At 28.1% G+C, this 13,878-nt stretch overlaps 1 protein-coding gene across 1 annotated transcript; it reads left to right on the top strand.

Annotated features, from left to right (window-relative positions):
- The first annotated feature begins 8,503 nt into the window (after positions 1–8,503).
- Positions 8,504–13,658, top strand: GLIP5 (GDSL-motif lipase 5). The gene is made up of 5 exons (XM_020371966.3): positions 8,504–9,000; positions 9,366–9,487; positions 10,282–10,512; positions 12,871–13,126; positions 13,287–13,658. The coding sequence occupies exons 1-5, from the start codon at positions 8,727–8,729 to the stop codon at positions 13,529–13,531; spliced, it is 1,128 nt and encodes a 375-aa protein (XP_020227555.2). The 5' UTR covers positions 8,504–8,726; the 3' UTR covers positions 13,532–13,658.
- Positions 13,659–13,878: the final 220 nt, after the last annotated feature.

The raw sequence follows: 13,878 nt of genomic DNA, 5'->3' as shown, positions 1-13,878 counted from the left end.
ATTTTTATTAGTTAAAATTGATTGAAAATCACAAAATCTAGAGAGATAGTCATTAAATAAGGTATGAGATCTCCTAAATGTTATATTTTTCGATATATTTCAACTAATGAGAAAGTATTTAAAAGAGTGTGTTGCTAACATTTCTTCTAACAATAGTTGTGATGATGGTATGATATGATAACAAGTAAAAGAGTGTGAGAGATAGTATATTAAAAAAAAATGGTAGTGATAATGATAATAAAGGAAAGGAGGTAACAAAAAAGATGGTAATGATTCTCTTTATTAGTTGTTCTAGTGCCTAAAAATTGAAGAGTCTTTCATAACTAGACAAATATAACATGAATTATAGTACCTAGAGTCTTGAGCAACAATCTTTTAAAACATAACATATTATTTTAGTAAATCATCAATTTATTTCTTAAAGTATCACTCTCAATAGTATTTAAACTATATCAAAATTATATAAATTATTTTTAAAATATCTTTCTTTTCGTTCCATAATAAGTATCGTTTTAGATTGTTTTACATAAATAAAGAAAAACTAATGAATAAATTTTTTTTACAAAGTTAATCTTATAATTATTCTTTTTTTTATTTTATTTTATTTTAGAAATGATGCAATATAATAACTACTTTCTAAAGAATATTACTAGGAAATATCAATAGAAAAGAGACAATTAATACTACATTAAAAATTAATGTAATATTTATTTTAAGATTTTTTTAAACACAACACTTATTATAGGATGAATAAACTATAAATTATGATATTTTGTTCCTTAATAAAAAACTTTAAGTTAGTCTTAAATATTAGTAGTTATAAACTGTGTGATTGAGTTGATGAATATTCAATTCTTCAACAATCACTAATATAATTAGATTAGTTTGTATAGAAGATGATATTTCAAAGATTAAATCGTTAATTTTTTTAACACTATCCAAGCATATGTTTAATTTATTCACTTCCCAAGGCAACTTAATGGTAAGATGAGTCAATGGTTGCATAAAATAAAGCAGAGAGCATTTTTGAAAACCATATTCTTGGCCATTACTAGATGGAGATCACGAAGGCAGGTTTGTATAACGTTACCATCATGTGGGAGGCAGCAGTGGACATGTGACATGGTCTTCCTAAACCAATGAAATTCATCTGCCACCTTGTACTCTCCAACATTAGGTAAGGAATGGAAAGTGTCACTCACGGCTCTAACATTTAGGTTTACCCGTGTCACCAAGTTTAGGTAGACTCAGGACACTGTGACACACACATACAACACCATCCTCTTTCGGGATTGCAAATTCCACTCTACTTTGGGTTGCGTACCATGCATCTTCGTCTCTACCATTTTTTTTCCTAACTTCCTTTATACAACACACACTCCAATAACATTATTATCAACAATCAAATTATTATCATTCAACAATTTATCGCAAGTATCTCTATTTGATATAAAAAAATGAATTTTTAATAAAATTTAACAACATATATTATATATTATTATAATTTATACTTACTCATTAAGATATATCAATATATATTTAAATAAAAACAAATTTTAATGATAATTAATATTGTATCATTATTGAGTATATGACTAGAAAGACAATTTTTGAGTAGTGTGTCAATTAATGGATGTGTACCATTCGAACAAAACAAAGAATTAATGAGAGGGTCTCGTGATTGTCCTACGTGTCGTGTAACCAAAGGCATAGCAGCAGTTGGATAGGATACCCCACATTGATCAATAGTAAATGCACTCCTAAATGTTCACTTATTCTTTCTCTTTCTTATTTGGGTAGGGGTTTATGTTTGTTTTACATTAGCTTGTTTTAGTGACATGTATTAATAGCCTAGTCAAGTGCATTGACTCTTATTATGGAAATGAAAAGGAATTCGAGAGAGTTGATGAGTTGTTTTTTCCCCGAATATTTCTATATTTCTTTGTGGGCGGCTAGGGAGATTCTTGTTTTGGTGAAGACGATGGAAAATCAAACTAGAGTCTCAACGTGCTTGCATTCAATATCAATATCGTTTCGTGTGGCTAGACTAGGAAATAAATTGACCCTCGAATGACGTCAAATACAATATAGCAATACTATTATTTTGTTAACCATATTTCAGTAATCTTTCCCCAATAGGAAAAAATGTAGTATATTGTTTGGTGTGCGTTGAATACTTGAATTTATACCGTTCATGAAAATCGCCTTGAAAGTTAAGTGAAAAGTGACAATAGTACGTGATTGAAGTCCACCTATTTTAACAAATTAAAAAAGCCACAAAATAATTTTCATGTCATCTTGACAGAGAATTGAAATATGTATATATATTAAACATACATTTTTTAACGATGACATATATTTAGTTTAAAATAATGTGGACGAATGGACTTTGGGAAGCCCTGGTTTGGATAGCTTATAAGGCCCATTCTTGTTTTGCTTTCGGCACATAAGGCCCTAGTTTAATTTCACGAATTTAAATTTATAGCTTAAGAAACTAAGCTGAAAATAACTTTAAAATGATAAATTGTTTAGAAAGGCTATTGTTAGATTTTCTCTTTATCAGAAAGAGAATAATATTATTGAGATAGTGCAAGTAATATATCGAATCGAGAGACAGTTTTGTTGACATCATATAAGAAAATAACCTTTCAAACACTTTAAAATTTAAAAGTTGAACATATATCATTGTGAAAACAAAAAATATCTATCTAATGTCGAAGGGTAACTATAAGTAAAAAAAATGATGTTTGTTTAGATCCAATATTAAATGTTTTAGTATGTTTTGTAAGTACAATATTGTCAAAACCAACAAAAATATTCTCAAGGATCGGTGTCAGATAATGCTCGTGTTTAATGTTGCTTTTTGATTTATTGCATTTTTATTCATATATTTTAACACATATATTTTATTTATTGGTTCTTATATGAATAGAGTGATTTTTTTAAATACAACTCTTTACATAAAATATAGATAAATAACTATGATTTATTAGGAAAATTCTACGGTATCTATAAAAATGAAGGGTACTGGTACTCTTCCAAATAAAATAATAAACATATATAGAATTATCAAACGAAATTGAAACGAAATTTAAAGAATTAGAAATTTTGATAAAAGGTATTGATTTTAATAATATAAAGTACTAATAAAATTACAAATTATATTTATAATACATAATAAATAAAAAAAGTCAAAAGGAGATATATAATATAAGAGAAACATTAAGTATGATAAAAAAAAAAATAGATGCAGATGAAAATATTAAAAATAAAATAAAAGAAATTCTAAAAAAATTGACAGTTTTAAAATTACCACATTTCAATGGATAATGTAGAATTTCTCTTAATTATTATTTCAATCTATCAATTTAAAGAATTAACTTAAAAATTAGAATATCACATCATCACCATAAAAAAATGTCACATCTGTTGCGACGAATATCAATCCATCTTTTACGTGATGTTGAGAGAATTCTCAGAAGTGTGAGAGAGCAATAAATTAAAAAGTGGGCTTAAATATATTTTTAGTACCTTAAATTCAGGTAAATCTATTTTTAATTTTTTAAATTTAAAATTATTATTTTTAATTTTTGTAATTTTAAAAATCTTATTTTAGTTCTTATATTCAAATTTTGTTAAGAAATTTATAAAATATTATTGTATAAAATCTACTTATTGGTATCTCTATTAGTGAAAATATCACATTAAATTCGGTTGATATTGTATAACTGTCTTAATTAGTCACTTTCAAATATGTTATTGGTAATCTAAGAGACTAAAATAAAATTTTTTAAAATTACATGGACTAAAAACAACAATTTTAAATTTAAGGAACTAAAAATAAATTTATCTTAAATTTGAAGGACTAAAAACATATTTAAGTCAAAAAAGTGAGAGAATTTTCCTTTTTTTGGCAAACTTCCTTTCAATTTGTAAAGTTTAACATATTTATTATACATGATAATTTATAATTGGATGACACCGTTAACATTCATACATACTAATTTTTTAAATTAGAGTATAATAACAATCAATATGCACAAGAAAAAATTAGGACAAAAATCCAACCATTTTTTTTCCTGATTAAACGAAATCTAGTAATTGTACATTTGTACAGTAATTTAATATTGATTTTTTTTTGTTGAAAAAAACTTGTTTTTCTCTCCATGCTAATAATCAATGGAGCAAAGCTTGAAAGAGAACACCCCCCTCCCCTCCACAAATATTAGTTCTTCAACACTGAGATGCGTAAAATATGAACTAGTAGTATTTTTGGGCTTGTCTGATTCAAGTTATAGGCTAAACTCAAAATGCTTCAAGTTAATTTTCCTCTTCTCATATTTCTCTTCGATCAAATATATATTAATATTTTTATTTTATATTTTTTTTCAGCAAAGAAAGATGTGTTTAAAACAATCTCAAACTGTAAAATTATTTTGAATGTGTATTAATATTATAAGTTTATTATTAATTTAGTGAAAAAGCTTTATATTTTTGCCTTTTTTTGTTCAATGACTATTGTTGGGTTAAACGACCATTATGGGGTACTATTAGAAACTTATTACCAAAATGGGGCTGTTTTGAAACATTTTACACCTTTGGGGCTCTTTTATTGGGTGTCGCTATGACCCATAGCGACACCCATGACACGTGGCATTTTTTGGTCTGAATATGAGCCATGAACGCCATATTGGTAGAGTCGCTGTAGCTGGTGGAGACCTTCAAAGAGTCGCTATAGCCTATAGCGACTCAAATCGGCTAAAAACGAAAAAAAAAAAATTTATTTGGGGCGCTATAGCCCATAGCTCCACTCAGGCGCTATGGGCCACAACGCCTGTATTAAAAATATATCTGATATTTTTAAAATATATCTTATATTTTTAAAATTTAATTTTTTTTTTACAAATTTATAAAAAAATAACGGGTAAAAGGGAAAAAAAAGATTGAAATAAGAAAAAAATGTTAATTTTAAAAAATAAGTAATAAAATGTAAAAAATAATTAAAAAACGAAGAAAAAAAAAATTTATTTGGGGCGCTATGGCCCATAGCTCCACTCAGGCGCTATGGGCCACAGCGCCTGTGTTAAAAATATATCTAATATTTTTAAAATATATCTTATATTTTTAAAATTTAAATTTTTTTTACAAATTTATAAAAAAATAACAGGTAAAAGGGAAAAAAAGATTGAAATAAGAAAAAAATGTTAATTTTAAAAAATAAGTAATAAAATGTAAAAAATAATTTAAAAATAAATAAATAAATTATTTGGGGCGCTATGGCCCATAGCTCCACTCAGGCGCTATGGGCCACAGCGCCTGTATTAAAAATATAAAAATTTTAAAATAAATTATAAAAAAATTTGTGATAAAAGGAAAAATAAGAAATGAAATTTAAAAAAAAAATGTTAAAACTTAAGTAAGAAAAAATTAAACACTGGGCCGTTTTCGTGACTGAGAGAAGTTTGAAATTATATGTAAAAGTTCTTTTTAAATATAAAATTTTAAAAATAAATTATAAAAAAATTTCTGATAAAAGGCAAAATAATAATTGAAATTTTAAAAAAATAAATTTTAAAACTTAACTAATATAATGTGAGAAATAATTAAAAACGAAAAAATATATATATAAATTTGAGGCGCTATGACCCAGAGCGTCACCACACAGAGGCTGACACATGTCCACAGCTAATTTGAGGCGTTGCAACTCATAGCGCCTCATTAATTGACCGCCTGCGTGACCACACAGAGGCTGACACGTGTCCACAGCTAATTTGAGGCGTTGCAACTCATAGCGCCTCATTAATTGACCGCCTGCGTGACCACACAAAGGCTGACACGTGTCCACAGCTAATTTGAGGCGTTGCAACTCATAGCGCCTCACTTGGCGCGTAATAAATTCACCGCGTGCTTAGCCAATGAGACGCTGACACGTGGCACTACGGTTAAATTTTTTTTTTTTTACACTTATGTTAATTAAAAAAAATTGATTTATATTTGAAATACGTTTAATTTATTTCTGCTTAAATATTGAATTTATTTATTTTAATTCTGTTTTAATTTTATTTAATTAAAAAAAATAAGTTTATTTAAATTTTGAATTTATTTAATTTAATTCTGTTTTAATTTTATTTAATTAGAAAAAAAGTTTATTTAAATTTTTTAATTTATTTAATTTAATTCTGTTTTAATTTTATTTAATTTGAAAATAAGTTTATTTAAATTTTTTAATTTATTTAATTTAATTCTGTTTTAATTTTATTTAATTTGAAAATAAGTTTATTTAAATTTTTAATTTATTTAATTTAATTTAATTCTGTTTTAATTTTATTTAATGTAAAAAATAATTAAAAAATAAAAATAAAAAATGGGGCGCTGTGAGCCACAGCGCCACTCAGGCGTACTGGGCCACAGCGCCTGTTAAGAAAATAATGTAAAAAATAATTGAAAAATGAAAAAAAAAAATAAATGGGGCGCTGTGAGCCACAGCGCCACTTAGGCGTACTGGGCAAGCCTATAGCGACACTGGTCCAGCCCAATCAAGCCTAAAAAAAAAAAAAACCCACGTGTCATGGGTGTCGCTATGGCCCATAGCGACACCCAATAAAAGAGCCCCAAAGGTGTAAATTGTTTCAAAACAGCATTATTTTGGTAATAAATTTTAAAAAATGCGCTACAGTGGTCGTTTAGCCCTATTGTTGACTTTCAAACGTCCGAACACTGCGCATAAATGTAAAATCAACTTTTGGATTGAGAATGAAGCAAAGCTGCTATTATATGCAAGTATGGCAAGTATGGTAATTAAATAAACTTTTATTGTTTGACTTCATTCCAACTTTAATTTGGATTCGGGTTCAATTTTTTTCTCAATTTGTAAAAGAAAGAATGTAACTGGATTCATAAATATAAACTTTCGTCTATCTTTTTTTGGTACATTATTTTTTTTGGTACCTAAATTCTCAGAATCTGATAAAATCCATATGAATAAAGTTGGGTTCAGAATTTTTATCTAGTTTTTTTATAAAAAATTTGCCCCAAACCCATCTCACCTTTTTAAAATAATAAAAAAAAAAAACAGAGAGAGAAGGATGCAAAACCTACCTGCCCGCTCCCATGTGAAATTTAATTATTATATTTAATAATGTAAAAATGACACTTTGTGTACGTATTTTGTTTAAAAAATAAATGAAATTAAATATATGTGAATGGATAACGATCAAAAGATGTGACCGATTTTTAGTAGTTATTTAAAAAGTGTGAAAAAATTTAAAAATAAATTTATAGTAAAAAAAATATTTAAGAATAAGAAAAATGCTAGTAAAATACTTTCTCTTACACACTTATATATATATATATATATATATATATATATATTTTATTGGTCAAAATTTATTAAAAAATATATAATTTGATGAGACTCATATTTTATTTAATAACAATAAAATTTATGTAAAATTTTTTATATGTGATTGATATTATTTATTGACCAAAATTAAAATTTACTTAAATAATATGCATAAATGTATATTAATAAGATCTATATTAAATATAAATATATTTAATTTTAATTAAAAATATCAATTATATACAAAAAATTATATTTAAATTTTGTTCTTTTAATAAATTCTAACTAATAAAAATTGAGTATACTAAAAAAAATGTTTTGTAGTAGTAGAAAGTTTGTTGCTAGTAGTGTCCACACTTAAAAAATATATATTTATTAATACTAATGCTGAGAATGACGTTTAATGTGAAGATAATAAAGTGATTAGAGTGTTGTTTTAACATAATAATGTTTGTTGAGAAATAATTTGGCATCCGTGAAGAGTTAGAGTCCAAGAAGGTGGCGCCACGTTGATGATGTCAGAAATTGTATGACAATGACGTGACAAGATGAAGATAGGGCTCTCATCGCATCAAACAAAAGCTACGGCAGAAATCGCTCACCCCGCATTTCACTTTTCTTTTTCACATTCCCCATCTAATTTTCAATTTTTAATCATTCTAACGACTCCCATTCCCATATTCAATTCACCATGGATGGATTAAATCATTCTTTTTTTTCAATAATTATTTATTTTATTAATATTTTAGATTTTGTGATTAAAACGAGTGATATTTTAAGTGTGATTTATTTAGTTCTTCAACATAACAATTTGTTCTAATTAATATAACATGTCGTGGTCATGGCTAATTTCATACTCCAAATCCTACCCATACTTTAGTTTTCAGCCAAATGACAAATACATAAGTTAATGGAAGGTGCTTGTAATCAATTTCCTATGCTACATCACTGCCATATCAGTTCTGACCCACTTTATGGGTTGCTTAAATTTTAACAAAACAATTTTGCTAAAATTTAAGTAATAGCAAAATTCTTTTACAAACAACTTTGCTAAAATTTAAGTAACCCATAAAATAGGCTACATCTGTCACAGTGATATGACACAGAAAATTATTTATAAACAACCCAAATGTTCTTTCAAGGAATCAGTTTTGGAGTGTCCGTGCAAATGGAAAACTCACATTATTCAAGGCAATGTCTCTGTTTCTGATAACATCATCAAGTTATAGTTATACCAATCAAACCGCGTTGACTATGCCAAATTAAAATCGATGAGCACGCATATATTATTATATACTACTGTCCTTGCGTGTTGCAACAATGTCATTAGTTATATATACTTGTCAACTATGACACATTTGAGATTGCAGAAGATTTTGTGAAGATGAAGTCCACGTTGGCAAATCTATCAAGCTCTATGTTCTTCCTTGTGTTCCTCATAGCTTTTGTGTCTCGTAATCACGGAACCAAAATCAACCACAGAAGCAGCAAGCATGTTGCCCTCTTCATTTTTGGCGATTCTTTCTTAGATGCTGGCAATAACAATTACATCAATACTACAGCTCTTGACCAAGCAAATTTCTGGCCCTATGGGGAAACATACTTCAACTTCCCAACAGGAAGATTCTCTGATGGAAGGTTGATATCAGATTTCATAGGTAAGATTCGGAGATCTTATGATTCTTGTCTTGTCGATACTAGTAGAATCCAATTTGGTTGAACCAACACATTATTTTGTCCCGCATTAACATAATTAACTTCATATATATGTATACCAATGTAAATCAATTAGTACAAAATCTTTCAGCTTAACAGCAATATCAAGTTTGAATTTTGAATATGCAAATGTGTTAAATACTTGAAAATTGAGTTTTGTTGTTCACTGTGGTCATACTTGACACTAAGAGAATTGTCTCTGTTGGAAGATACCTTTATTGTATACCAAAACTTGACAAAATATGTATATATCAAACCTTATCTTCTCATTTAGCTGTCTAATTTTGACAACCTCTGCCTTTTGTAGCTGAATACGCAAACCTGCCATTGGTTCCACCATATCTACAACCTGGCATTAACCAATACTATGGTGGAGTGAATTTTGCATCTGGTGGAGCAGGTGCTCTTGTTGAAACTTTTGAAGGGTCGGTAAGTCTAAGTCCATTTCATAACTTTCATTAGTTTCACACTTTCTCTATTTGCTTTCGTAGGTGGAACTATTAAGTATGACTCTAGGGTGAAAAAGTTGCTCATACAGTAATACTATATACTAATTGGTAATTAACATGTCAAGCATCTAGGTTGCATAGCTAGCAAATCGCGATCAGACCTGGGAGAGCACTATGATTATCTTAATTGAGTAACCAATGCTTTATTTTAGTTGATTGGATGAACCTATTTTTTTGTGTCCACAATACAAGCTTCTCCAAGTGCATGTCTTGGTCAAATGTCATACATCAAGCAATTAAAACAGTAATTCAAACAGCCACTACTAGAACATGATCGTTTTTACCTTTTTTTACTTTGGAAGACACAAGTTTGCCGACCCATGAGTCATGATCCTAAATGACATTAGCACAAACCCTGTCCTGTCATTATTTCATATAAGATCAGAATCTTCTTTTATATAAAATATATATATAACGATTCCCTAAAATAAACTGTGGTGATTTTGTCAAAAAGTTATATTTCTTTTTAAGATAAATATGTTTTATTAAAAGTGAGTGCGTTTTATTTTTTCCTTCTATTTTGTTATCTTGAGATTTTATTGAAATGAAATAGGCAAGGGGAGAACAGTAACGTCGAGAACCATTAGATATTTGGTCTAACAGTGAAGAGTTGAAATACATATATGAGAATTTAGGTTCGATTTTCATTGTAGTCTTTGTACACTAAAAAGATTAGTACCCTTAAACATGACGCTTTATCTACCAAACTTTCAGGTAATACCCTTCAAAACACAAGCAAGAAACTTCAAGAAAGTAACGGCTTGGTTGAGGCACAAGTTAGGGAGTTCTGAAGCAAAATTATTGTTATCAAAGGCTGTCTATATGTTCAGCATCGGAACCAACGATTACCTTAGCCCGTTCTTGACAGATTCTCTTGTTCTTAACTCTTACTCTCATTCAGAATATGTTGGTATGGTTGTTGGAAACTTCACTTCCATTATCAAGGTACAAATTTTCCATTATTTACATGTCTGTTTAAATTTATAAAGCATGTATAGAATTATTATACATAATTAATAACATTTTGTGATTTTAAAATATTTTTTAATCATATTTTAAATTTTATTTGAATTAAAAATCCCTGGTACTTGTTAGTGTGCTATGAGTAAGTTTCACAAAATTAACTGATAAACTAGTTAATAGTTGAAAGCTGAAAATTAAAAACTAAAATTATGAACTTACAAACTCAAATGCTATATATTACATGAAATAGTATTTCATAATATATGCTACATGATATAGTAAAATAAATTATTATATCAAAAAATACTTTATTATGGTTAAACAAACTTTTAAATTAGTCAAATAAATAAAATAACTTTTTATCTTATCAAACACACTTTATATGCAATTTAGCCAAAGTAATAGACAGCGTGACAAGTACCGCTGTTGAGTGTTGACTGTAATCTCTGAAAGTTTTGGAAAAACCATGAAAATATTGTAGTCATAATTATATGACCATAAAGGAGACTTATAGTAAATATATAATTAATTTTGCTTATGGTTACTTCAAAGTCTGTTAGTTTTCAAGGATGAATACAAGTTGAAGTTCTGACCGTTATCTCTTATTTATTTTCTTAGGTTGTTTCCTTCCTATGAAATGGATGTTGTATTCCCCTTGAAACAAGGCCAAATCAAATTTTAACATGAAATCATTTCAACAAAATAATCTATAATTAAACTACTATAATTTTAGATGAAATTTATTTATGAAATTTGTTGATTGATACAAAATTTACTTATCAAATTTTCATAATTAATTTTGCTTAACATTTTGTTTTCAATCCTAAATAATAAGGTACAAACATTATATTTACCTAGTGAAAGAAAAGAAAGAAAAGGTATAACTGTGGGATGATGGAGTGGAATAGAGAAAAGAGAATATTGTGTTACAATTAATAGAAAAATGAAGGTATAAATGAGACTTTTTCTATAGAAAAGTGAGACTTTTTTCTTTGGTAATAGAAGTGAGACTATTTAAATACTAATAATATTTTATTAATTAAATACTTTTACTATTTTCTAAAAATATTTTATTAACTGAAAACATGTTTTAAAAGTATAAATTTTTTGAGAGCTTTAAGTGCTTTACTCATGGTAATCTAACCCGTTCTGTGGGTACCTGCTTGAATCTGTCCTGATTTGGATGAGAAAAACTTGTGTTTATTAGGTACGGGTTTGGGTTCGGGTTCGAGTTCGAGTTTTCCTCAATTAATAAAATCCGTGTCTCTTTCCTTATCCATAACATAACCAACTTCCCTACAATTTAACCTGTCGGTGTTCCCCAGCGATTTAAACACGAGACAGAAAAGTACAGAAAAATAAAAAGGATTATGTATTATTGGGCGAAAAGTGTAACACTCAATAATCATATTCACGTGAAAAGAAATATTTTTTTGCTGCCTAGCTACTCTACAATATCAGGCAAACAATTTTTTTTAGGTGCAGGTTTAGATGGAAGTTCAAGTCTAAGTAGCAATTTTGTAATGCATTTTTCAATATACAAATATGTTATTTACTATTATATTAGATCATCTCTGACGAAAATTTATGAAATTCTTAAACTAAAGAACATGCTCTTACTTATGCAGTTTTATTAGCAATTGATGTGAGAGTTGTTATATTAAACTTAAATAAAAAAAACGATTATTAACAATTCGTAAGATTTGATAGACAATTATAAGACACATTTTTAAGTTTTAGAATTATAATTATGGGATAAAATTTGTTGAAATTCTTGAATATTACTAAATGGTTTTATACCATTGTAGGTCTACAAAAAGTGAATGGTTACATATAGGAAATGTTAAAAATGGTTCGATTCGATAGGTTAACTTAATGGCTTAACAGTTCTAACTTCAAAAATAGTAAGAAATAATAATCGAGTCACTTGGTCGAGTCTGACAGACAATTGAGCTAAGCCTGGTTAATAATTTTCAAACCTGAAACCTATAATACTTATTTAGCCCAATCTTACTTTTTAAGATTAAAAATAAATAAAAATTAAGCCTGACTAAATTAGCCAACAAGTTAGACTAGACCATGAAATATAGAAAGAAATTTGATTCATTAATCCAATCTAATTAATTTGAGAACTCTAAAATATAACATTGTGTCAATACATCAAATGTTAGTAGAATGTATTTTGCTCTTAGCGTCCACCTTAAAAAATTCATACTACTATAGTGTTTGTTGTTTTTCTTCTTTTGTTTTCTTTTTCTTAATAATGGTGTGTAGATACAGTTCAGAATGTTTTGATGAACAAACGACATGCATAGTTATAATTTATATTGATGTTTGTAGGAAATATACAAGAGAGGGGCTAGAAAATTTGTGTTCATGACCTTGCCACCCTTGGGTTGTCTTCCAGGCACTAAAATAATCCAATCAAAGGGAAATGGTAAATGCTTACAAGAACTTTCAGACCTTGCAAATTTACACAATCGAGTTCTATCTGTGGTTCTCTTACAACTGGAGAAACGATTGAAGGACTTTAAATTTGCTCTATACGATTTCAACACTGATCTCACTCAGATGATAAATCATCCCTTGAAATATGGTGAGTCTATCATGTCGGATATGATTAAGTTGATTTTTGCCACTTTTGATTCTTAGCTAGTATTTTTATTTTTTATTTTCTATTGAGCAGAGTTATCAGTCATTATATTTGTGATTTAGCACATTAATAATTGAAAATTGTGATTATTATTTTGATGTAGGGTTGAAGGAGGGAATAATAGCATGTTGTGGAAGTGGACCATTGAGAGGAGTGTATAGCTGCGGAGGAAAAAGAGGGGAGAAGCATTTTGAATTATGTGACAAACCCAATGAATATTTGTTTTGGGACTCTTATCATCTTACAGAAAGTGCTTACAAAATATTAGCAGATCGAATGTGGGGCTATACCAACAACTCTTACAATATAGGGCCTTACACTATTAAAGATCTCTTCCAACTCCCATGATTTGTTTCTTGGTTCATTGTTTTTGCTTTCTTACAACAAAGATAAAATCTTAATCATTATATCTTGATTACGCTAATAAAGTGTGTGTATAACTTTGGTCCAATAATACTTTTTGTTTTTTACCTAATTGTAGTGTTTTGTTTTCAAGTTTGAAATACTCAATTAATTCAATCCAACAAAATATAAGTTTTTCCGTTCAAGTATCTTGAAAGTTGTGCTAACTACAAATCAAACACACATTTGATACTACATTATAATTATAAAGCTCGTGTAATTTAATGAATTGAAATTTGAATAACAAGGAAGGGAAATACGTTTATCTTGTGGTGATGGAATCTTCTTCCTAA

Source organism: Cajanus cajan, chromosome 5 (genome assembly GCF_000230855.2).
Source record: "Cajanus cajan strain Asha chromosome 5, NIPB_CcT2T_4, whole genome shotgun sequence".
NCBI lineage: Eukaryota > Viridiplantae > Streptophyta > Magnoliopsida > Fabales > Fabaceae > Cajanus > Cajanus cajan.
This window is presented reverse-complemented; position numbering and strand designations above follow the sequence as displayed.

Coding starts and splice junctions, on each gene's coding strand:
- GLIP5 (XM_020371966.3), top strand. CDS start 8,727: ATGAAGTCCACGTTGGCAAATCTATCAAGCTCTATGTTCTTCCTTGTG. Junction 9,488..10,281: donor TTGAAACTTTTGAAGGGTCG/GTAAGTCTAAGT, acceptor CCAAACTTTCAG/GTAATACCCTTCAAAACACA. Junction 13,127..13,286: donor AAATCATCCCTTGAAATATG/GTGAGTCTATCA, acceptor ATTTTGATGTAG/GGTTGAAGGAGGGAATAATA.